At 41.1% G+C, this 25674-nt stretch overlaps 1 protein-coding gene across 2 annotated transcripts in view; it reads left to right on the top strand.

Annotated features, from left to right (window-relative positions):
- LOC121580111 (retinaldehyde-binding protein 1) overlaps nt 1–25350 on the top strand; it is a 30352-nt gene extending 5002 nt beyond the window's left edge. For both annotated transcript variants that reach the window (XM_041895163.2, XM_041895164.2), the window contains exons 4-8: nt 4666–4870; nt 10114–10292; nt 10804–10962; nt 12466–12576; nt 23977–25350. In XM_041895163.2, the coding sequence (XP_041751097.1) occupies nt 4666–4870; nt 10114–10292; nt 10804–10962; nt 12466–12576; nt 23977–24123 (801 nt within the window). In that variant the 3' untranslated portion in view covers nt 24124–25350. The remainder of the gene's footprint in view (nt 1–4665; nt 4871–10113; nt 10293–10803; nt 10963–12465; nt 12577–23976) is intronic.
- The last annotated feature ends 324 nt before the right edge of the window (nt 25351–25674 follow it).

The following is a 25674-nucleotide window of genomic DNA, read 5'->3' as shown; positions in this document are numbered from 1 at the left end:
ATTTAGCTGAAAGGAGTGGAAGCCGGTGTGGTCGCCTGCTGCAATAGCCCATCCGTGACAAGGACCGATGAATTGTGCGTTCCGAGATGCCATTGTGCGCACCACCATTATTTGCTTGTTTGTGACCCGCCTCTTAGCTTGCACGATTCTTGCCATTCTCCTTCGACCTCTCTCATCAATGAGCTGTTTTCACCCACAGGACTGCCGCTGACTGGATGTTTTTTGTTTGTCGCACCATTCTCGGTAAACCCTAGACACTGTCGTGCGTGAAAAGCCCAGGAGGCTGGCCATTTCTGAGATACTGGAACCAGCTTGCCTGGCACCGACAATTATACCACGCTCAAAGTCGCTTAGGTCACTAGTTTTGCCAATTCTAACATTCAATCAAACAGTAACTGAATGCCTCGATGCCTGTCTGCCTGCTTTATATAGCAATCCACGGCCACATGAGGAGTGAACCATTTTCGTGAATGGCGTGGTGTACCTAATAAACTGGCCACTGAGTGTATGTAATCAATGTTAGCAATATCATTACCCGTGATTGTGGTTTGTGACAGGTTATGTCTCCCTAAGGGAGCAATATAGCATTGTTGAATACCGAAACAATTGCAGCTAAAAGTATCCTCCCTCTGTCAGTAAGGACACTGTCATCTTTGTTTTTGCCAATTGAGGGTGTTTTCACACTTTCAGTCCATTTCAGACAATATTTGTGAACTCAGTGCAGTTAGCTTAATTTTTTTGTGCAGTGTGAATGCTCCAAAGGAACTCAGATCCCTCAAAAGAGCCCCCGAAGTGAATCGAACTGAAACCATCTCGAGAGGTGGTCTGAGTTCAGTTTGCTTGAATTCCGCGGTCCGGTTCCCTTTTTTAGGGCAATGTGAACACAAAGCTCTCCAGGTTCGCTTGTCATTATTCCTGCACCACACATTAGGCTACTGCAACACAGTTTCCCCTGCCATAACCCCTCACATTGGTGCCACAAAAGAGAGAAGATGATGATGAGCAGGTTCACAGAAAATATTTGCTGTTTTTGAATATTTATTAGCGATTGTCAAGGATGCACTGAAATACAAAAATATCTGTGGAGTTTTGTACCGACACGATGTTCAGATTATTTGTTTGCAATATGTGATCTACAGGCTAAGAGAGCTTCATGAACAGTTTATTTCATTGTGGGCTTTGAATAGTGTGAGAAGAAAACAAAATATTTCAGATTTTTATTTGGATTTCATGTAATGGACATACACAAAATAGTCCAAATTGGTGAAGTGAAATGAAAAAAATAACTTGTTTCAAAATATTCTAAAAAACAAATACCGGAAAAGTGGTGCGTGCATATGTATTCACCCCCTTTGCTATGAAGCCCCTAAATAAGATCTGGTGCAACCAATTACCTTCAGAAGTCACATAATTAGTTACATAAAGTCCACCTGTGTGCAATCTAAGTGTCACATGATCTCAGTATATATACACCTGTTCTGAAAGGCCCCAGAGTCTGCAACACCACTAAGCAAGGGGCACCACCAAGCAAGCGGCACCATGAAGACCAAGGAGCTCTCCAAACAGGTCAGGGACAAAGCTGTGGAGAAGTACAGATCAGGGTTGGGTTATAAAAAAATATACGAAACATTGAACATCCCACGGAGCACCATTAAATCCATAATTAAAAATTGGAAAGAATATGGCACCACAACAAACCTGCCAAGAGAGGGCCGCCCACCAAAACTCATGGACCAGGCAAGAAGGGCATTAATCAGAGAGGCAACAAAGAGACCAAAGATAACCCTGAAGAAGCTGCAAAGCCCCACAGCGGAGATTGGAGTATCTGTCCATAGGACCACTTTAAGCTGTACACTCCACAGAGCTGGGCTTTACGGAAGAGTGGCCAGAAAAAAGCCATTGCTTAAATATAAAAATAAGCAAACACGTTTGGTGTTCACCAAAAGCCATGTGGGAGACTCCCCAAACATATGGAAGAAGGTACTCTGGTCAGATGAGACTAAAATTGAGCTTTTTGGCCATCAAGGAAAATGTCTGGCACAAACCAAACACCTCTCAACACCCAGAGAACACCATCCGATGTTTTTCATCAGCAGGGACTGGGAGACTGGTCAGAATTGAAGGAATGATGGATGGCGCTAAATACAGGGAAATTCTTGAGGGAAAGCTGTTTCAGTCTTCCAGAGATTTGAGACTGGGATGGAGGTTCACCTTCCAGCAGGACAATGACCCTAAGCATACTGCTAAAGCAACACTTGGGTGGTTTAAGGGGAACATTTAAATGTCTTGGAATGGCCTAGTCAAAGCCCAGACCTCAATCCAATTGAGAATCTGTGGTATGACTTAAAGTTTGCTGTACACCAGCAGAACCCATCCAACTTGAAGGAGCTGGAGCAGTTTTGCCTTGAAGAATGGGCAAAAATCCCAGTGGCTAGATGTGCCAAGCTTATAGAGACATACAGTTGAAGTCGGAAGTTTACATACACCTTAGCCAAATACATTTAAACTCAGTTTTTCACAATTCCTGACATTTAATCCTAGTAAAAAATCCCTGTTAGGATCACCACTTTATTTTAAGAATGAGAAATGTCAGAATAATAGTAGAGAGAATGATTTATTTCAGCTTTTATTTCTTTCATCACATTCCCAGTGGGTCAGAAGTTTACATTCACTCAATTAGTATTTGGTAGCGTTGCCTTTCAATTGTTTAACTTGGGTCAAACGTTTCGTGTAGACTTCCACAAGCTTCCCACAATAAGTTGGGTGAATTTTGGCCCATTCCTCCTGACAGAGCTGGTGTAACTGAATCAGGTTTGTAGGCCTCCTTGCTCGCACATGCTTTTTCAGTTCTGCCCACAGATTTTCTATAGGATTGAGGTCAGGGCTTTGTGATGGCCACTCCAATACCTTGACTTTGTTGTCCTTAAGCCATTTTGCCACAACTTTGGAAGTATGCTTGGGGTCATTGTCCATTTGGAAGACCCATTTGAGACCAAGCTTTAACTTACTGACTGATGTCTTGAGATGTTGCTTCAATATATCCACATAATTTTCCTTCGTCATGATGCCATTTATTTTGTGAAGTGCACCAGTCCCTCCTGCATCAAAGCACCCCCACGGCATGATGCTGCCACCCCCATGCTTCACGGTTGGGATGGTGTTCTTCGGCTTGCAAGGATCCCTCTTTTTCCTCCAAACATAAAGATGGTTATTATGGCCAAACAGTTTTATTTTTGTTTCATCAGACCAGAGGACATTTCTCCAAAAAGTGCGATTTTTGTCCCCATGTGCAGTTGCAAAACGTAGTCTGTCTTTTTTATGGCGGTTTTGGAGCAGTAGGTTCTTCCTTGCTGAGCGGCCTTTCAGGTTATGTCGATATAGGACTCGTTTTACTGTGGATATAGATACTTTTGTACGTTTTTCCTCCAGCATCTTCACAAGGTCCTTTGCTGTTGTTCTGGGATTGATTTGCACTTTTTGCACCAAAGTACATTCATCTCTAGGAGACAGAACGCGTCTCCTTCCTGAGTGGTATGACGGCTGCATGGTCCCATGGTGTTATACTTGCGTACTATTGTTTGTACTGATGAACGTGGTACCTTCAGGCATTTGGAAATTGCTCCTAAGGATGAACCAGATTTGTGGAGGTCTACAATTTTTTTTCTGAGGTCTTGGCTGATTTCTGTTGATTTTCCCATGATGTTAAGCAAAGAGGCACTGAGTTTGAAGGTAGGCCTTAAAATACATCCACAGGTGCACCTCCAATTGCCTCAAATGATGTCAATTAGCCTATCAGAAGTTTCTAAAGTCATGACATCATTTTCTGGAATTTTCCAAGCTGTTTAATGGCACAGTCAACTTAGTGTATGTAAACTTCTGACCCACTGGAATTGTGATACAGTGAATTATAAACAATTGTTGGAAAACTTACTTGTGTCATGGACAAAGTAGATGTCCTAACCGACTTGCCAAAACGATAGTTTGTTAACAAGAAATTTGTGGAGTGGTTGAAAAACTAGTTTTAATGACTCCAACCTAAGTGTTTGTAATATTCCAACTTCAACTGTACCCCAAGAGACTTGCAGCAAAAGGTGGCTCTACAAAGTATTGACTTTGGCGGTGAATAGTTATGTATGCTCAAGTTTTCTGTTTTTTTGTCTTATTTCTTGTTTGTTTCACAAAAAAAATTATTTTGCATCTTCAAAGTGGTAGGCATGTTGTGTAAATCAAATGATACAAACCCCAAAAAAATCAATTTTAATTCCAGGTTGTAAGGCAACAAAATAGGAAAAATGCCAAGGGGTGTGAATACTTTAGCTATTAGCTTCCAAAATGTAAGTAGGTATATTTAGCTGTCCCTTTGTAAAAACCCAGAGTGCATTGAGTGAATGTTGGAAAATGATCTTGGTTCCTTTCTAAACATAGCAATGTGAATGCAAAGAGGACTCAGACCACAAAATAGGTGAACTGAACTGGCAAAAGAGTTGAGTCCTCATTCAAAGAAGAGGGCAGTGTGAATACAAAGAGAACTGAGTTATTTTGCTATTTATTTTACCCCAGACTGAGATTGGTTCTTTTAAAGAGTACTATATGTGAAAACACCCTGAGTTACAGCAAGAGTTGCGCCTGTTCCTTCCAAATGAGATTCACTCGTGTCTCTTCCAGGCGAAGGATGAACTCAACGAGACGGAAGAAAGGAGAGTGTCGTCTCTGAAGGAGCTTAGGGCCATGATGAAAGAAAAGGCGGGAGAGGGGGATGACCTGGCTAAGACGGTGCAGGAGCGCTTCGGGGACAAACCAGACTCCCTGCTGCTGCGCTTCATCAGAGCCCGCAAGTTTGACGTGGCCAGAGCCCACGAGCTCCTGAAGGGTGAGTGGGAAAGGCTATAGTAAGAGTAGGTGTGCAAAAATACCAGTAACATTCCCCAAATTTTCCATTAATCCTGGTTGGAGGATATTCTGCTGATTTCTTCCTGATTCTGGAATCTTCCAATCACGATTTCTGGAAAAACTGCATAAGAGGTAGAGGGGGTGCCTACTCTGTGTACACTCTTAGAAATAAAGGGTTCCAAAAGGGTTCTTCGGCTGTCACCATAGGAGAACCCTTTTTGGTTCTAGGGAGAACCCTTTTTGGTTCCACGTAGAACCCTTTTGGGTTTAATGTAGAACCCTCTGTGGAAAGGGTCCTACCTGGAACCAAAAGGGTTCTACCTGGAACCAAAAAGGGTTCTTCAAAGGGTTCTCCTATGGGGACAGCTGAAGAATCCATTTCGGTTCTAGGGATGCATGTTTTCTGCATGATGCTCCTTTTAATAATAATAATAATATGCCATTTAGCAGACGCTTTTATCCAAAGCGACTTACAGTCGTGCGTGCATACATTTTTGTGTATGGGTGGTCCCGGGGATCGAACCCACTACCTTGGCGTTACAAGCGCCGTGCTCTACCAGCTGAGCTACAGAGGACCACTCAATGGCCGGAAGGATCAGACTAGTTCAATCCATCCATCAGGAGTGAATTGGCCAGTTGGGCTGGTCCATTTTCAGCCCAGTGGGCCTGTCTGACTTGATCAATATCTGGCTAATAATGGAGGCCTCAAGGACAAATATTGGCTGGTGTGGAGGCCTCAAAGGAAAAAAAATGCCATCCATCCATCCACCCACCCACAAATCTATCCGTTAATCTCTCCCTCCCACCATCCATCCACTCACCCACCAACCCATCCATCCATTTAATCAAGCTGGGGTAAATGATCAATCAATTAATCAAAGAATTGTAGAGAAGAATATTGGGGAGACATCATATTCATCATATGTAGTGTTGTTGTCATCATCTTCACCCTGATGTGTGTTCAGATGAAATAGCATCTCTCTGTCCCACACTGCATATTGTACCTCTGGTCTCCCATGCTTTCTCTGCCATAAACATTGTGTAATAGATTGAGTAATTTAGTGCCAAATCTCTTTTGTGCTCTGTTTTGAGTCTCTGAAGCCTGCTCATCACTAAGACAGAGAGAATACTGTTCATTCATTGTGGACTTAGTTGTTTTCAAAGTCCCCTGGACAAAGGAGCTCTTTTATACACAAATAGGGCAGAAAGTCTGTTAAGCCTATACGCCTGCAGTGTTCTGCTGGGAACAGAGACAGAGACGGGCTGTGCTTTCATCCCTCCTCTTCCTCTCTTTCACACACCCACACACAACCATATACATGCACACACACACATTCACACACACCTGGCTATAAACATGCTACGGAGACATGCAAATAAACACACGTCTCTTACAGCGGACTGCGCTAAAGAGGTGAAATGAGTTAGTTGTAACTTTTATTGCATTATACTATGATTATGTAACACACACATGATTTCCTTGTGGGTTCAATGTGAGAGAGGAATGCACTTGTTCTCTGGAGTTAATTGGTGGTCCAGTATAAAGGGATATGGTGAGGCACACACACACCGTGAGGATAATTGGTTCTGCAGTATGAAGGGGCTAGGGCAGGAGAGGAGAGGTGGGGGAAACACTGGTGTTATTGTCTTTGCTCACCATGTGAAAGCACAGCAACAAATGTTTACAATTGCGAACTGTCCTAAATACTAGTGGTGGGGCTTATGCTGCTTTTTGTAGAGAAAAAGACATCAGCGAGGGGCCAAAGCTGTATACAGAGCCCACAGCACACTCGCCCTCTATGCACTTTACACTCTTAGATGTAAAGGTGCCTGGAATAACCTTTTGGGTTGCCACACCTGCGGAACCTTTCTAGTTTAAAAAGGTTCCTTGAGGAACCCCTCTGAAAAGGGTATTTGAGGAACCCCTGTGTAAAGGTTCAAACCGGAACCTTTTTGTGATGGGAGGGGTTACATTTTGAACCTTAAAAAAATATATTGTAGAGGTGGCAGCCGTGGCTTACCGTTAAATCAAAATGCACTCCTTCAATATAAAGTTGTTTTTGACGAAAATGAAAACGTGTCAGTTTGTCACTTTCACGAGGTTGGAGTAATAAGATGTTCAACTACTTAAGACATTGGCTCGAATCTAGGTTGTGCCATTCGAAAATTAACAACTAAGAAATAATTGTTCACTTCTTTCACTGACTTCTCAAACCCCGGCCTGGTCTGTTTGGTCTGTTTCGCAAGCGTTCCCAGAAGTCTAGCGATGTTGCGTCTCTGGGTTTAGAAACTGTGATTATACAGTTCATGCGAAAATATTCGGATCTGGTAAAAGGCCGACATTGGTAAAAAAAATACAATTTGTATAGAAATGGAGGCACAAAGTACCAATAGCCTATGATTAAAGGGACTGCATGGGAATGTATTATTAGGCTCTCACCATCAAGTCACAAAATTATCAGCTTTCTTATTAGCCTCTTTCTATCGCAATTTATACGTGGTGGAGAGTAACAATTCCAGACAGAATAACCTACAGTTTGTTGGCAAACTCCAAGGTCCTATGATAATAGCCTACGAGTTTCGTGCGCAACGACATCCCTGTGTTTTCCGAGACATTACAGTTTGACAGGTGCTGCTTGCAGTTAGAGCAAGAAAACAAGAACTGATTTGATGAATTGATACTTATAATCAAGTACTGTGCACATATTTCATATGAATGGACTACATTGAAAACGTTTTGGAAATGGCAAGTTTACTATCTCATCCATGAATGCATCTCAAGTGCAAGTGCGCTGTTCAGCAGCTCATTTCAGCAGGATGGGCGGCCTTTTCATTAGGAGGGGACGTCTACCGTGGATGTAAAATAATGATTATGATAACACTTCCTCAATTTAAATATTATGTGGACACATACATTTCGCAGCCAAGCACAAGATATCAGTGTAGTCTTTTATCATCTTGTCACGCCCTGGCCTTGAGAGCCCAGTTGTCTTTAGTTGGTTTGGTCAGGGTGTGAATTTCTATGTGTATATGTAGTTTTGTATATCTATGTTGGCCGGGTGTGGTTCCCAATCAGAGGCAGCTGTCGATCGTTGTCTCTGATTGGGGATCATACTTAGGCAGCCTGGTTGCCTACCTTAGTTGTGGGATCTTATTTGTGTTCCTGTTAGGCTTGTTGTGTATACCCCATAGGACTTCACGTTTTCTTTGTTTTGTTATTTTTGTCAAGTGTTTATTCGTCTTAATAAACATGTACGCATACCACGCTGCACCTTGGTCTGACCCGTCTCTCAACGACCGTGACACATCTAGACATGATGATGAAATATCTTCATGCCTAGAATAAAAACCTCCAGGCTTCCATCATAAGACTCAATTAAATGAAAGAAAAATAATTACAGGGGGCAGTTTGGAAAAACGAATGCCGTTTCGAAACATCCTTGCTTTCTTTGTTAAATGTTACTAGACACTGCTTTAAATCAAGCAGACAATAGCAGACGACCAACATCAATTTAGGGATATTGACTAATTGTCCCGCTGATGGCCAATCAGGTGTCAATGGGGGCTCTAAAAGTATTCAGATGATTGATTATATTTAATCTTTCAGAACATTAAAATCTAGCCTGCTGGTCAATCAGCACACAGTTGTCTGGACACTTTCCTATCTGTGCAGGTCAGTCACATTCCGCCTTCTTATCATATCGGAAAAAATGCAACTGGTATCCTATTAATAGCCTACAGGCAGACTTTACATATTGGTGCCAATCACTAGTAGCCTAATACTCCTCCAATCGATGGAGTCTGGAGAGATTTGGTGTGCTGCTGACAAGTTCAAGGCAATTCCTATTCAACATATGCGGTTTGAGTCTACTTTTCAAGGAAATATTGTAGGCCTAGTTTTATTATTGATAATTAGATTCTAGAGCAAATTGAAAGAAAATTATTACAAAGTTAAAATAACATATCTTTTGGTTTCTTTGTTTCTTCTAGGCTATTGAATATGTGCACGTTTTTTCTTTATTAATAAAATGTTAGTAGGCTAGTACATTTTTCAAGTAATCCGCCCAACCCTGTTTTATTTTGTCTACAAGGAAGGCAACGGAAGAAGCCATTGCAGCTCACTGAGTAAACCAAACATTAGGAACACCTTCCTAATATTGAATTGCACCCACTTTTGCCCTCAGAACAGCCTCAAGTTGTCTAGATGTCCTTTGGGTGGTGGACCATTCTTGATACACACGGGAAACTGTTGAGCGTGAAAAACCCAGCAGCATTGCAGTTTTTGACACAAACCAGTGCACCTGGCACCTACTACTGTTCAAAAGCACTTCAATCTTTTGTAGTGTCCATTCACCATCTGAATGGCACACATACACAATCCATGTCTCAATTGTCTCAAGGCTTAAAAAGTATTCTTTAACCTGTCTCCTCCCATTCATCTACACTGATCTAAGTAGATTTAACAAGTGACATCAATAAGGGATCATAGCTTTCACCTGGATTCACCTGGTCAGTCTATGCCATGGAAAGAGCAGGTGTTCTTAATGTTTTGTATACTCAGTATAGGCTCTTTTCAGACAGGTTTAAACAACCAACCGTGTGTGTGCGCGCGTGCTCGGCTGAAAGAGTCGCTTCTTCTGCAGCATTCTCTGTAAAATATAACGCTTTGCGGTGGTGCTTCGGTGCTGCTTGGAGCATAGGGGTGTCAGCCTTATGAACTGTACTGACCTCATGTGTTCTTCAAAAAGGACTTCATTCATCTGAATTTGCAGGTGTTAGGAGTAGTTAAACCATTGACCCCATTTGCTGGGGTTTTCAGTCAGGTTAATGTATTCAGTCAGGTTAATGTATGAACTCTTTAGGATTGACCTCATTGGTCGTAGCCTGAGTGCCAGTCTGTTTGTATATAATGTATGTAAACTTTGTTGCCTAAATTCCTCTGTCTGTATTCTGTCTCTAAATGTTGTCTATCACTAGCAGCACCATATCACCAAGTAAAATTCTGAGTATGTGTAAATGTACTTCTGATTCTGTTTATTCTATCATGCTAACTCCATGTCACTCATTGTCATGCCAATGTTGGCTTCAAACTGACACCAATGGAGTAGGCAAGAGCCCAAACAGATCTGGGAACAGGCTACATTGGTGGTGTTAGGGCAATGTTAATATGTGCTCTTCAAGAGGAACCTCATTGATTTCATATCTGTGGCTGTTTCTGCACAGGTTATGTGCGCTTTAGGAGGGACTACCCTGAGCTGTTTGAGAACCTAACCCCTGAGGCGGTCCGCAGCACCATCGAGGCGGGCTACCCTGTGGTCCTGCCCAGCAGGGACAAGTACGGCCGTGTAGTGATCCTCTTCAACATCGAGAACTGGGACCTGGAGGAGGTCACCTTCGATGAGGTAGAGTATACAAACTACGGCTGCAAAATTCCAGATTTTTTTTGTAGTTTTTTTTATTTATTTTAGAAATCCCGATTGGAGGGAATCCTCCAACTGGGATTTCTGAAAATCCTGGTAACTTTGGGAAAGTTTCCAAAATGTTGTAATCCTCATCCAAACCCACAGAGCAGACTGGTTCTGTATTATCTGTTCTGTGTAGCCAATTTTGTCCTCATGTCCACAGCACCAGAGGCGGGCTACCCAGGGGCTATACAAACAGACTGGCACTCAGACTACCACCAATGAGGCCAATCCTAAAGAGTTCATATTTTGGGCCTGACAATTTAAAAAAACAGAGAGGTGTTATAGAAGATCTGGACTACCAGGAAAAGCTTACCTCACAAACTGAAAGCCAAAAGCACTTAGCTACTTCATTTGCCACACTGCAGTTTCTCTTTGAACAAACATTCAAACCTTATGAATCTCTCTCCTTTCTCCCTCTTCCTCCTCTCTCTCTCCCACTCTGTATTAGACCCTGCGAGCATACTGTGTGATCCTGGAGAAGTTGTTGGAGAATGAGGAGACCCAGATCAATGGTTTTGTCCTGATAGAGAACTTTAAGGGTTTCACCATGCAGCACGCCTCTGGCATCAAACCCACTGAGCTCAAGAAGATGGTGGACATGATGCAGGTCAGAGGAGCAACACACACAAATCAATACACAATGTCAGACTTGAAGGCGGCAACCTCACACAGAAAAGAGTTATACCCATAGATTGTTAGTTCTGGATGAAGTTCTGTAAAGGCACAATGTAGCAAGACATTTTGCCACGAAAAAAGAAAATGGGCGTTCTTAATGGGACAGTTCAAGTGGTAACACTTTACGTGACACCCAGCGTCATAACACGTTATGACACGGTCATAACCATGTCATAATATGTCATAACAGCAGACGTTACTTGTCATAACCTGTTATAATATGGTAATAACACTGTCATGACACATATTTAGACCTGTTGTGACATATATTGCCTTATTGTATGGCTGGTTATGACACCTACATAAGAGTGTCAAAACCCACAAAACCTACCACACAAGGCAAAACTTTCCATTACACCATAGCCTATGTGTCAACAGTATGTTTATGTTATATATATATATATATTATTTCTTTGCCATATTAAATTATCATTGTAATTGCGCACACATTGATGTCAGACATGAACCTAACCCAATGCTCTGTTGCTGGTGACTGGGATGAATGCAGGAGCAGATTTCAGGAGCAGGACAAGACACCCTCTTTATGACTGATGACTGATATAAGGGCCTGTACGTGAAAGGCCTATCTGGCTTATATGATTATGATGGTCATAATGCTTCTTGACAGTGTCATAAAGTACATTTCTTAGTCCAAGTAAAGTGACACAGGATGGTCATAATGCTTCTAGACAGTGTCATAAAGTGTATTTTCTTAGTCCAAGTAAAGTGACACAGGATGATCATAATGCTTCATGACAGTGTCATAAAGTGTATTTTCTACAAGTTATTTAAAATATGATTAAAAAACATTACTGTAAATAATTCGTTACAACAACAAAGGATTTAAGAAACAAACTTTTAAACGAAAGGAAACTTCTTGGCAGGGAAAAAACTAATTTGAATAAATGTGGGTTTTGACACTCTTATGTAGGTGTCATAACCAGCCATAAAATAATGCAATATATGTCACAACAGGTGTAAATATATGGGTCTTGACAGTGTTATGACCATATTATGACAGGTTATGACACTGGGTGTCAAGTAAAGTGTTACAGTTCAAGTAGTGCCTATCTGTTTCAGTACATTAAAACAATTATAATAATGAATGCCTTCTGAACAAGGCAAGGCCCTAATCAGACCAGTGGTTATCACGACCATTCGTCCATTCTAACATGACCGTCTAGGAACTACTCAGATCTAATCAGACCAGCCAGTCCAAACAAAACAGAAAAATCAATGTACAGTATGTGATCAGTCCAGCTGTCCCACTCCCCACTAACAGAAAACGAAGACCACTCAATATGATCACTGATACTATTTGTATTATGTGGTTCAGCATTCTTTTCGGAATGTCTCTCTGGATGTGCTAAATGTGCTTATTGCCTAAGTGAGTCTGACCCAGCCTGTGTTGGTCTCTATGTTGTATGCACTGCAGGACTCATTCCCGGCCCGTTTCAAGGCAATCCACGTGACCCATCAGCCCTGGTACTTCACCACCACTTACAACGTGGTCAAACCATTCATGAAGAGCAAGCTGCTGGAGAGGGTAAGAAGGAGGAGGAAGAAGTGGGGGAGTTGGAGGGTATGAATAGAGGTGCAAGGGGATGGTGGCAGAGGGTGAGCGGGAGGAAAAGGAGAATGACAGAAGGGATGGGGTAGGTTAAAGGAGGGAGAAGGGCAGCAGGAGATGCAAATAGCCTGTGTGCCAGTCTGATTTAAACATTTTAGCAGACGCTCTTATCCAGAGTGACTTACAGGAGTAATTAGGGTTGTGCCTTGCTCAAGGGCACATCGACAGATTTTTCACCTAGCTGGCTCGGGGATTCGAACCAGCAACCTTTTGGTTACTGGCCCAATGGTCTTAATCGCTAGGCTACATGGCGCTAAGCTACCTGTTTCTCCTTCAGGCTCCTCCATTGTCTTGTTTGGCAAGGTTTGTGCACTCTAGCTTAGCTTCCAACAAGATCTCAGCATTAGGGAACATAATCAATGTATTTGGCGTAATAGTTTTTCTGTAGTTCCATACAGATACCAGATATTTATTTATTTATTTGACATTTTGCAGGATGCAGGTGTACAAATATATATTTTTAAATACTTCGAAACAAAAATAATATGGCAACTACTTTCTAATAATAATAACAACAATTAAATAATAATAAACAAATAAACAGTAATAGTTTTTCCCTCATTAAAATGCAAATCAATTTCTAACATTTTTGACATGCGTTTTTCTGGATTTTTTTGTTGTTATTCTGTCTCTCACTGTTCAAATTAACCTACCATTAAAATTATAGACTGATCATGTCTTTGTCAGTGGGCAAACGTACAAAATTGTACAAAATCAGCAGGGGATCAAATACTTTTTTCCCTCACTGTAGATGTTCTGTGTGAGCTAGGTTGATTGCTTTTTTATGAAGAGTGGCTGGAAGAACAAGCCGTGTTCCTCTCAGAATGATGTTTGCTTATGCATTGATTGTTAGTTCATGTCTCATGCGAAAGAGTGCTTTTAATGTTTGCAAATCAGTATCTTCTGTGTCACGTGCTGAATCTTGCCAGGTTCCTGTGGACAATAGGCACCTTCTGTAGAGCTGAGTTTTTCTTTGTTTCTTCTTACACCTCTTCTAGAGTCATCGCTTTGAGAACTGTGTTGTCAATGATGAAGTTCAAATATTCTTCTGCCATGCGAGAGGTTTTTTGTGGTGTTTCCCCTGCGATGGGATGTCTTGACATGTAGTCGGCAGGGTTGTCTTTACCGGCTTTGTACTTCACAGTTTAGCTGTAGGGTCGTAGTCTCAGTCTCCATCGCTCAAGTCGTGCTGGGGGTGTGGCTTTTGGGTTGTTGAAGATAAGCTCTAGTGGTTTATGGTCTGTGATGAACGTGAAGTGAGCTTCTCTCTCGGTTTGTGAGTAGCGCTGTTCAACCTCTGAAAGCGCTCGGCTGGCATATGTGATAATATGGGCATCTTTGTCACTTGTAGGGTTGTGCTGACTTAGTATGGCACCTAAACCAACTTGGCTAACAGTGTTGACTTCTTTGCTGGGTTAAAGTAGGCTGTAGTCGTGTGCTACATCAGACGTGTTCTTAATAGTTTTTTTAATTGCAGACTGGTGCTGTGGTCCCCATGACCAGGTGTGATCTTTTCTTGTGAGCTCGCGAAGAGGCTGTGCAGTTGTTGCGAAGTCTGGGATGAATCGTGAGCAGTATTGTATCATACTCAGTAGACTGCGAACTTCTGAGACATTTTGAGGTGTTGGGAATGCCTTGCAGCACTTGCTGTATTGCATTTTGAAACACCTCGGCAGCTGAATTTATGCCAAAGTTCAGTCTGGTGTATCTCCAGAGGCCAGTATGTGTAGTGAAGTTTGTGATATACCTTGAGTCTGGATGTAACTCAAACTGGTGGTATCCAGCATTAATATCTAACTTGGAGAACACCACTGCTCCATTCAGATCATGGATGAGGTCATCAACCGTTGGTGTGATGTGTCGTTCACGTTGTATTGCTGACAGACACAGACACAAACTTTATCAGGCGTCTTGGGTTTTGGTGTGACCACTATTGGGGATACTCATGGCGTTGGCCCACTGATTTTTTCGATGATGTCTTGGCTTTGTAGTCTGTCAAGCTCCTGTTGAACTTTTTCTCTCATGTGAAAAGGAATCCTCCTGTGTGGTTGTACTGCTGGTTGCACTGTGTCATCAATGTGCAGCTTCATTTGAAAGTCTTTGAGTTTTCCTATGCCTTGGAAGAGGTCCTGGTGTTCGTTGGTGAGCTTGCTTATGAATGAACCATCAGCTGGTTCACTTGGAGTGGACAGAGAGTTTATTATTTTCAGAAGTCCAAGTTCTGTTGCTGTCTGACAGCTAAGTAGTGAGCCAGAGTCACCTTTGATTACATAGAAAGTGGTATCCACCATGTTAGTCTTGGAGCGGACTGGTGCTGTGAATTTTCATAATGGTAACTTGAATGTGTGGTTGCGATGGTTTCTGTAGTGTACACACAACATACACATAATCATCATCATCAGAGCTTGGGGAGGTGTCTTGTTTTTGTGTCTTTTTGTCATCTTGTGACTGCACTTTATGTTCACTACATTACACTGACCTAGTGAGATTTACATGGCGGAGGCTCAATCAAGCTAGTCGTCTTGATTACTTTCTTATGTCATTCTCGATAAAGTGTTGATAGGGGACAGAATGCGGTCAAATAATTGGCATATATATTACTCTTACAGAATTTCCACGTGGACGAGGATATTGGAAATGTAATAAAGCCTATTGGATGCATAGCGCATAGAATTAAAAAGGTATTTTTTGGATATTATTCATCCTAATCAGGCAGGTTTTTTAAATGGACGATACATTGGAGATAATATAAGACAAGTACTGGGAAACCAGGCCTGGTATTCATAGCTGACTTAGAAAAGGCTTTTGATGAAGTACGACTGGAATTTATATATAAATGCCTGGATTATTTCAATTTTGAAGAATTGCTTATAAAATGGGTTAAAGTTATGTTAAGGAACCCTAGGTGTAAAATAGTAAATAATGGCTACTTCTCAGAAATTATTAAACTGTCAAGAGGAGTAAAACAAGGTTGTCCACTGTCGGCATTTCTATTTATTATGGCCATCGAAATGTTAGCTATTAAAATCAGATCCAACAGTAATATCAAGGGGTTAGAAATCAAGGGCTTAAAAACAAAGGTGGCATTGTACGCTGATGATTCATACTTTCTTTTAAATCCACAATTTGGATTCCTCCACAGCCTCAAAGAGGATCTAGATACTTTTTTAACCTCTCTGGATTACAACCAAATTATTGGATCATAAACATTACCGTGTAGTTTACCAATAAAATGGTCTGACGGTGATGTGGACACACATTTCCCGAAAGAAAGAAATTATCTTGTTAAAATACATTTTAATGGAAAGTTAGCAAAAATAGATAAGATTTTGCTACCATGGAAAGGAAAAGACCTGTCTATTTTTGGAAAAATCACCCTGATTATCTCTTTAGTATTATCCCAGTTTACCTATTTGCTTATGGTCTTGCCTACTCCTAAACAGCCCTATTTATATAATTAATATGAATTTGGATGGCAGAAATGATTAAATATTAAAGCATTAGACCTCTCACTAAAGGCGTCAGTCATACAAAAGTTATATTTAAATCCGAACTGGTTCTCTAGCAGATTAGTAAGAATGGTCTCACTCCATGTACAAGAATGTCATTTTTCCCTTTATTCAGATTATAACCTCTCACTTTTGGTTATTTGAAAATGAAATAATGTCCAAAATATCGCTATTTTTAAAACAAGCCATAAAAAGTTGGTTGCAATTTCAGTTGAATCCACCAGAAAAGACAGAACAAATAATACAACAATTCTTGTGGTTAAACTCAAATATACTAAATAAAATAATGATTAATTTTTTTAGTAAAGGTTGAATCTTTGTAAATTATATCATAAATAGGACTGGTGGAGTTATGTCACACATGCAGCCAACAAAAATATATGGAAATGTCTGCTCTACCCAAAATTACAACCATCTAATTGCAGCATTACCGCAAAAATGAAAGAGGCAAGTGGAAGGGGGAAAAAGTAAGGAACTGTTCTGTTGGCCCTGCATTAAAGGTCAAAATTGGTTAAAGAAAATTGTGATGAATAAAAAAGTATAGCAGTTTCATTTAAGGACCAAAAAATTGACAGCTGTGCCATATAATTTAAATTGCAAAATAGTTGAGAAGAGAATTTTGATGTAACGATTCCATGGCACATGGTTTATGAACTGATATGCAAAACAACACCGGATTCAGAATGTATAATTTTTCTATTTAAATTATTATACAAAATTCTTGCAACCAATATAATGATAAATATATGGGGGATACAACCATCCCACCTAAGCAGTTTTTGGGCGCAGGTCCAGGAATGGTTGAAGAAGTGCAACATTTACCTGGAGCTAATTCTGCAGGTATCACTACTGGGTGATTTGAAAAGTCATAGAAAATCGATCAATAAAATAATAATACTTTTAGCAAAAAAATGTATCTTTAATTTACAATCTGTAGAAAATATGAGAATAGAAATGTTCAGAACAGTTAAAAATATAAATCAAACTGTATGGGCTTCAGGATGGGGTTAAAAACAAACAAAAGATAACTATTGTAAAATACATTGTGTCCGTAAAATGTATATAGTATGTACAGTTGAAGTCGGAAGTTTACATACACTTAGGTTGGAGTCATTAAAACTCGTTTTTCAAACACTCCACAAATTTCTTGTTAACAAACTATAGTTTTGGCAAGTCGGTTAGGACATCTACTTTGTGCATGACACAAGTAATTTTACCAACAATTGTTTACAAACAGATTATTTCACTTATAAATTCACTGTATCACAATTCCAGTGGGTCAGAAGTTTACATACACTAAGTTTAAACAGCTTGGAAAATTCCCAAAAATGATGTCATGGCTTTAGAAGCTTCTGATAGGCTAATTGACATAATTTGAGTCAATTGGAGGTGTACCTGTGGATGTATTTCAAGGCCTACATTCGAACTCAGTGCGTCTGTGCTTGACATCATGGGAAAATCAAAAGAAATCAGCCAAGACCTCAGAAAGAAAATTGTAGACCTCCACAAGTCTGAGATGAACGTACTTTGTTGCGAAAAGTGCATAACAATTCCAGAACAACAGCAAAGGACCTTGTGAAGATGCTGGAGGAAACAGGTACAAAAGTATCTATATCCACAGTAAAAAAGAGTCCTATTTCGACATAACCTGAAAGGCCGCTCAGCAAGGAAGAAGCCACTGCTCCAAAACAGCCATAAAAGGCCAGACTACGGTTTGCAACTGCACATGGGGACAAAGATCGTACTTTTTGGAGAAATGTCCTCTGGTCTGATTAAACAAAAATATAACTGTTTGGCCATAATGACCATCGTTATGTTTGGAGGAAAAAGGGGGATCCTTGCAAGCCGAAGAACACCATCCCAACCGTGAAGCACGGGGGTGGCAGCATCATGTTGTGGGGGTGCTTTGATGCAGGAGGGACTGGTGCACTTCACAAAATAGATGGCATCATGAGGAAGGAAAATGATGTGGATATATTGAAACAACATCTCAAGACATCAGTCAGGAAGTTAAAGCTTGGTCGCAAATGGGTCTTCCAAATGGACAATGACCCCAAGCATACTTCCAAAGTTGTGGCAAAATGGCTTAAGGACAACAAAGTCAAGGTATTAGAGTGGCCATCACAAAGCCCTGACCTCAATCCTATAGAACATTTGTGGGCAGAACTGAAAAAGCGTGTGCGAGCAAGGAGGCCTACAAACCTGACTCAGTTACTCCAGCTCTGTCAGGAGGAATGGGCCAAAATTCACCCAACTTATTGTGGGAAGCTTGTGGAAGGCTACCCAAAACGTTTCACCCAAGTTAAACAATTTAAAGGCAATGCTACCAAATACTAATTGAGTGTCTGTAAACGTCTGACCCACTGGGAATGTGATGAAAGAAATAAAAGCTGAAATAAATAATTCTCTCTACTATTATTCTGACATTTCACATTCTTAAAATAAAGTGGTGATCCTAACTGACCTACGACAGGGAATTTTTACTAGGGTTAAATGTCAGGAATTGTGGAAAACTGAGTTTAAATGTATTTGGCTAAGGTGTATGTAAACTTCCGACTTCAACTGTATAAGGTGGAAGTAGAAGCCTAAGTGTTGTTGTCCATTAGTTTACTCCAATTAGGGGAGGGGTGGTAGGGTCAGGGGAAAATAATTAAGGAAAATATATTTTAAAAATATATGTATATACAGTGAGGGAAAAAAGTATTGGATCCCCTGCTGATTTTGTGCGTTTCACCACTGACAAAGACATGATCAGTCTATAATTTTAATGGTAGGTTTATTTGAACAGTGAGAGACAGAATAACAACAAATACATTCAGAAAAATGCATGTAAAAAAATTTATAAATTGATTTGCGGGAAATAAGTATTTGACCCCTCTGCAAAACATGACTTAGTACTTGGTGGCAAAACCCTTGTTGGCAATCACAGAGGTCAGACGTTTCTTGAAGTTGGCCACCAGGTTTGCACACATCTCAGGAGGGGTTTTGTTCCACTCCTCTTTGCAGACTTTCTCCAAGTCATTAAGGTTTCGAGGCTGACGTTTGGCAACTCGAACCTTCAGCTCCCTCCAAAGATTGTCTATGGGATTAAGGTCTGGAGACTGGCTAGGCCACTCCAGGACCTTAATGTGCTTCTTCTTGAGCCACTCCTTTGGTGCCTTGGCCGTGTGTTTTGGGTCATTGTCATTGTGGAATACCCATCCACGACCCATTTTCAATGCCCTGGCTGAGGGAAGGAGGTTCTCACCCAAGATTTGACGGCACATGGCCCCGTCCATCGTCCCTTTGATGCGGTGAAGTTGTCCTGTCCCCTTAGCAGAAAAACACCCCCAAAGCATAATGTTTCCACCTCCATGTTTGACGGTGGGGATGGTATTCTTGGGGTCATAGGCAGCATTCCTCCTCCTCCAAACACGGCGAGTTGAGTAGATGCCAAAGAGCTCGATTTTGGTCTCATCTGAGCACAACACTTTCACCCAGTTCTCCTCTGAATCATTCAGATGTTCATTGGCAAACTTCAGACGGCCCTTTATATGTGCTTTCTTGAGCAGGGGGACCTTGCGGACGATGCAGGATTTCAGTCCTTCACGGCGTAGTGTGTTACCAATTGTTTTCTTGGTGACTATGGTCCCAGCTGCCTTGAGATCATTGACAAGATCCTCCTGTGTAGTTCTGGGCTGATTCCTCACCGTTCTCATGATCATTGCAACTCCACGAGGTGAGATCTTGCATGGAGCCCCAGGCCGAGGGAGATTGACAGTTCTTTTGTGTTTCTTCCATTTGCAAATAATCGCACCAACTGTTGTCACCTTCTCACCAAGCTGCTTGGCGATGGTCTCGTAGCCCTTTCCAGCCTTGTGTAGGTCTACAATCTTGTCCCTGACATCCTTGGAGAGCTCTTTGGTCTTGGCCATGGTGGAGAGTTTGGAATCTGATTGATTGATTGCTTCTGTGGACAGGTGTCTTTTATACAGGTAACAAGCTGAGATTAGGAGCACTCCCTTTAAGAGTGTGCTCCTAATCTCAGCTCGTTACCTGTATAAAAGACACCTGGGAGCCAGAAATCTTTCTGATTGAGAGGGGGTCAAATACTTATTTCCCTCATTAAAATGCAAATCAATTTATAACATTTTTGACATGCGTTTTTCTGGATTTTTTTGTTGTTATTCTGTCTCTCACTGTTCAAATAAACCTATCATTAACATTATAGACTGATCATTTCTTTGTCAGTGGGCAAACGTACAAAATACTTTTTTCCCTCACTGTATATATATATATATATACAGTGGGGAAAAAAAGTATTTAGTCAGCCACCAATTGTGCAAGTTCTCCCACTTAAAAAGATGAGAGAGGCCTGTAATTTTCATCATAGGAACACGTCAACTATGACAGACAAAATGAGGGAAAAAAATCCAGAAAATCACATTGTAGGATTTTTAATGAATTTATTTGCAAATTATGGTGGAAAATAAGTATTTGGTCAATAACAAAAGTTTCTCAATACTTTGTTATATACCCTTTGTTGGCAATGACACAGGTCAAACGTTTTCTGTAAGTCTTCACAAGGTTTTCACACACTGTTGCTGGTATTTTGGCCCATTCCTCCATGCAGATCTCCTCTAGAGCAGTGATGTTTTGGGGCTGTCGCTGGGCAACACGGACTTTCAACTCCCTCCAAAGATTTTCTATGGGGTTGAGATCTGGAGACTGGCTAGGCCACTCCAGGACCTTGAAATGCTTCTTACGAAGCCTCTCCTTCGTTGCCCGGGCGGTGTGTTTGGGATCATTGTCATGCTGAAAGACCCAGCCACGTTTCATCTTCAATGCCCTTGCTGATGGAAGGAGATTTTCACTCAAAATCTCACGATACATGGCCCCATTCATTCTTTCCTTTACACGGATCAGTCGTCCTGGTCCCTTTGCAGAAAAACAGCCCCAAAGCATGATGTTTCCACCCCCATGCTTCACAGTAGGTATGGTGTTCTTTGGATGCAACTCAGCATTCTTTGTCCTCCAAACATGACGAGTTGAGTTTTTACCAAAAAGTTCTATTTTGGTTTCATCTGACCATATGACATTCTCCCAATCCTCTTCTGGCTCATCCAAATGCACTCTAGCAAACTTCAGACGGGCCTGGACATGTACTGGCTTAAGCAGGGGGACACGTCTGGCACTGCGGCGTAGTGTGTTACTGATGGTAGGCTTTGTTACTTTGGTCCCAGCTCTCTGCAGGTCATTCACTAGGTCCCCCCGTGTGGTTCTGGGATTTTTGCTCACCGTTCTTGTGATCATTTTGACTCCACGGGGTGAGATCTTGCGTGGAGCCCCAGATCGAGGGAGATTATCAGTGGTCTTTTATGTCTTCCATTTCCTAATAATTGCTCCCACAGTTGATTTCTTCAAACCAAGCTGCTTACCTATTGCAGGTCTACAATTTTGTTTCTGGTGTCTTTTGACAGCTCTTTGGTCTTGGCCATAGTGGAGTTTGGAGTGTGACTGTTTGAGGTTGTGGACAGGTGTCTTTTATACTGATAACAAGTTCAAACAGGTACCATTAATACAGGTAACGAGTGGAGGACAGAGGAGCCTCTTAAAGAAGAAGTTACAGGTCTGTGAGAGCCAGAAATCTTGCTTGTTTGTAGGTGACCAAATACTTATTTTCCACCATAATTTGCAAATAAATTCATTAAAAATCCTACAATGTGATTTTCTGGATTTCTTTCTTCTCAATTTTTCTGTCATAGTTGACGTGTACCTATGATGAAAATTACAGGCCTCTCTCATCTTTTTAAGTGGGAGAACTTGCACAATTGGTGGCTGACTAAATACTTTTTTCCCCACTGTGTATATATATATATATATATATATATATATATATATATACACACTACCAGTCAAAGGTTTGGACACACCTACTCATTCAAGGCTTTTTCTTTATAAAAAAAAAGAAGAAAATTACATTGTAAAATAATAGTGAAGACATCAAAATTATTAAATAACAAATATGGAATCGTGTACTAACCAAAAAAGTGTTAAATAAATATATTTGAGATTCTTCAAATAGTCACCCTTTGCCTTAAATAGTAAAAATAAAGAAAAACCCTTGAATGAGTAGGTGTGTCCAAACTTTTGACTGGTAGTGTATATACAGTGCATTCGGAAAGTATTCAGACCCATTGACCTTTTCCACATGTTGTTACGTTACAGCCTTATTCTAAAATGGATTTCCCACAATCAACACACAATACCCCATAATGACAAAGTGAAAACAGAAAATACCTTATTTACATAAGGATTCAGACTCTTTGCTGTGAGACTCGAAATTGAGATCAGGTGCATCCTGTTTCCATTGATCATCATTGAGATGTTTCTACAACTTGATTGGAGTCCAGCTGTGGTAGATTCAATTGATTGGACATGATTTGGAAAGGCACACACCTGTCTATATTAGGTCCCACAGTTGACAGTGCATGTCAGAGCAAAAACTAAGTCATGAGGTCGAAGGAATTGTCCGTAGAGCTCCGAGGCAGGATTGTGTCGAGGCACAGATCTGGGGAAGGGTACCAAAAAATGGCTGCAGCATTGAAGGTCCCCAAGAACACAGTGGCCTCCATCATTCTTAAATGGAAGAAGTTTGGAACCAACAAGATTATTCCTAGAGCTGGCCACCCGGCCAAACTGAGCAATCGGGCGAGAAGGGCCTTGGTCAGGGAGGTTACCAAGAATCCGATGGTCACTCTGACAGAGCTCCAGAGTTCCTCTGTGGAGATGGGGGAACCTTCTAGAAGGACAACCATCTCTGCAGCACTCCACCAATCAGGCCTTCATAGAGTGGCCAGACGGAAGCCACTCCTCAGTAAAAGGCACATGACAGCCCGCTTGGAGTTTACCCAAAGGCACCTAAAGGACTCTCAGGCCATGAGAAACAAGATTCACTAGTCTGATGAAACCAAGATTAAACTCTTTGGCCTGAATGCCAAGCGTCACTTCTGGAGGAAACCTGGCACCATCTCTACTGTGAAGCATGGTGGTGGCAGCCTCATGCTGTGGGGATGTTTTTCAGCGGCAGGGACTGGGAGACTAGTCAGGATCGAGGGAAAGATGAATGGAGCAAAGTACAGAGAGACCCTTGATGAAAACATGCTCCAGAGTGCTCAGGACCTGACTGGGACTAAGGTTCACCTTCTAACAGGACAATGCCCCTAAGCACATAGCCAAGACATCGCAGGACTGGCTTCGGGACAAGTCTCTGAATTTCCTTGAGTGGCCCAGCCAGAGCCCGGACTTGAACCCGATCAAACATCTCTGGAGAGACCTGAAAATAGCTGTGCAGCAACACTCCCCCTTCCAACCTAAATTTCAATCTGTCCCTTAGCAAAGGATTTTTCAAGCTAATTCTTATTAATGTCATCTTTAATAAGATGACTTTAATTTGACCAATGCATTGAATTAACAGTGTTGATAATATTGTTAATCGAGTCTACTGGGGGCATTGGGTGGTCTGTAAATGTTACCATTCATCAATTATTTATTAAAATAACTACATGAGAAAAAGTAAACCTTCAAAATCTAAAGGGACAATCTCAGGTGAAATCTTCATGGAAAGTAATTTATTGAGGAAATAGGTTACTTCTACCCCACCTCGAGTGCACCTATCAATTCTATATAACATGTAACCATGAATTTTTTACTCAGTGTGTGAAATGTTGGTATTCAACCATGTCTCTGAAATGGTTAATTATGAATGTGTTGTGCACCTACCTTTTCCTCTCCTCTAATTTTGGTCTGCGGCTCCTCCTCTTGGCAGGTCTTTGTTCACGGTGATGAGTTGGATGGCTACCTGAAGGACTTTGATGCCGACATCCTGCCTACAGACTTCGACGGGAAAGCCCCCATCACTGACTGCAAGGCCATCGCTACCAAGCTGTTTGGATCTGAGGACACAGCGCTCTAACCACCATACTGTCACATTATGAAGGAAGGCTAGAACAGACTGTGGTCCAGTCCAAAACGAACAGCTAGCGCCTAACCCTGGACACTTGATCCTCCCTCAGATCGGAAAGGCAGAATAGGTGGGGGTGAAGTTTCTGCCATGTTTCCTACAGGGGTATTCAGTTCTATCAGCTCTTCAAGTGGGCATCAAGATGAGTGTCTTCGGTTAGGGGCTAGTGGTTGATTTGTGACTGGGCAATAGGAACACAAGCAAGAAAGAATAGGAATGTTGAATAGAGGACATGGACAGTAAAAGTACAGAATATGAATTGTTGTTTTTTACAGCACAGAAAAGTGGATCTCCTCCATATACAGAAGTTACACTTTTGAAGATGCACAGGGAACAAGACGATCCCCACTGTATTTAGGAGCATTTGGGGATGAGATGACCCAACAGCTTATTACTGTAACAGTCTGAGGTGAAATTGGTGTTCTTTGCCTTAAAGGTTACTTTCACTGTGACTTTACTAGAGGAGCCTATTGCCTAGCCTGAGACTGCAAAAAAATACATATAGGATATATATAGAATTTAGTAATAGAAGAATGATAAAGGAATATATTCCAGTCAAGCTAGTTGACTATGAAGAACATTAAGAATATGATAGATGGTCTGTGAAAAAATCCATTGAAAATATGTAAATTCCTTAACACAGTGCCATTGCTTAAATCCCCTGTTCCCATTATGTTTTGTGTAAACCGAAGTGTCTATATACTATGGGAACTCCTATGGTGTGCTTAGCTAGGACTGCACCTCTCTGTCAGACCCTTTGCCTCAAATTGATGGCATCAGTTGCTACTCCTGAATTTACATGACAACAGACAGCATTGATGAAAAACTAAAACTAATTAACTCAGCTGTTCACAATGATGAAAGGTATTTAATGTTCTGTAGTATAGATCATTGTCACCTGTTGAATATCAATTAGACTCATTTTAAGAATCTATTTTCAATAAAATGTGTATAAAGATTGTTTGTTTATGTTATCTTTACAAGCAGGGTGCGAATTACGGGGTAGCTAGAAGGGGCTTAGCTCCCCTGAGTGAGACATTAGCTCCCCTAAATGCAACAAAAGTCAAACTTTCGGGGGGTCTCTAAATAATGCTAATTTAACCATCCTCCTATTTGTTTAAAATGCAGTGATTAATATGTTTTACAGTGGTAAATATGAAAATAAAAGCTTCCAAATGAAAGAACACCCCCACCTCTCTGTCATGGTTTAAACCCTTTATTTCTACATGGCTGCACAAACTGTCTCCCTGTCCACAGCACTGTCCACTCAGTAGTGCTGAATTTCAGCCTCAGCTGAGCTCCTTTAAACGCATACATTTTTATTTGTAGGCTACTTGCTCATTTTCGCCATTTGTTTGCCATGCACACTTGATAAAAATAGCATTTATTCCAATGCATTAGATTTATCCGTTGATTTATCATTGTTTGCTTTTGTCAGTCAGCTGTTTGGAGCGCTCATTGCTTTATTTTTCAGATGTGAACGGGTATTGTTCTCTGTGCCGT

The sequence above is a fragment of the Coregonus clupeaformis genome, chromosome 3, assembly GCF_020615455.1.
Source record: "Coregonus clupeaformis isolate EN_2021a chromosome 3, ASM2061545v1, whole genome shotgun sequence".
In the NCBI taxonomy this organism is placed as follows: Eukaryota; Metazoa; Chordata; class Actinopteri; order Salmoniformes; family Salmonidae; genus Coregonus; species Coregonus clupeaformis.
The sequence above is the reverse complement of the archived record's forward strand: the minus strand, read 5'-3'. Positions and strand labels throughout refer to the sequence as shown.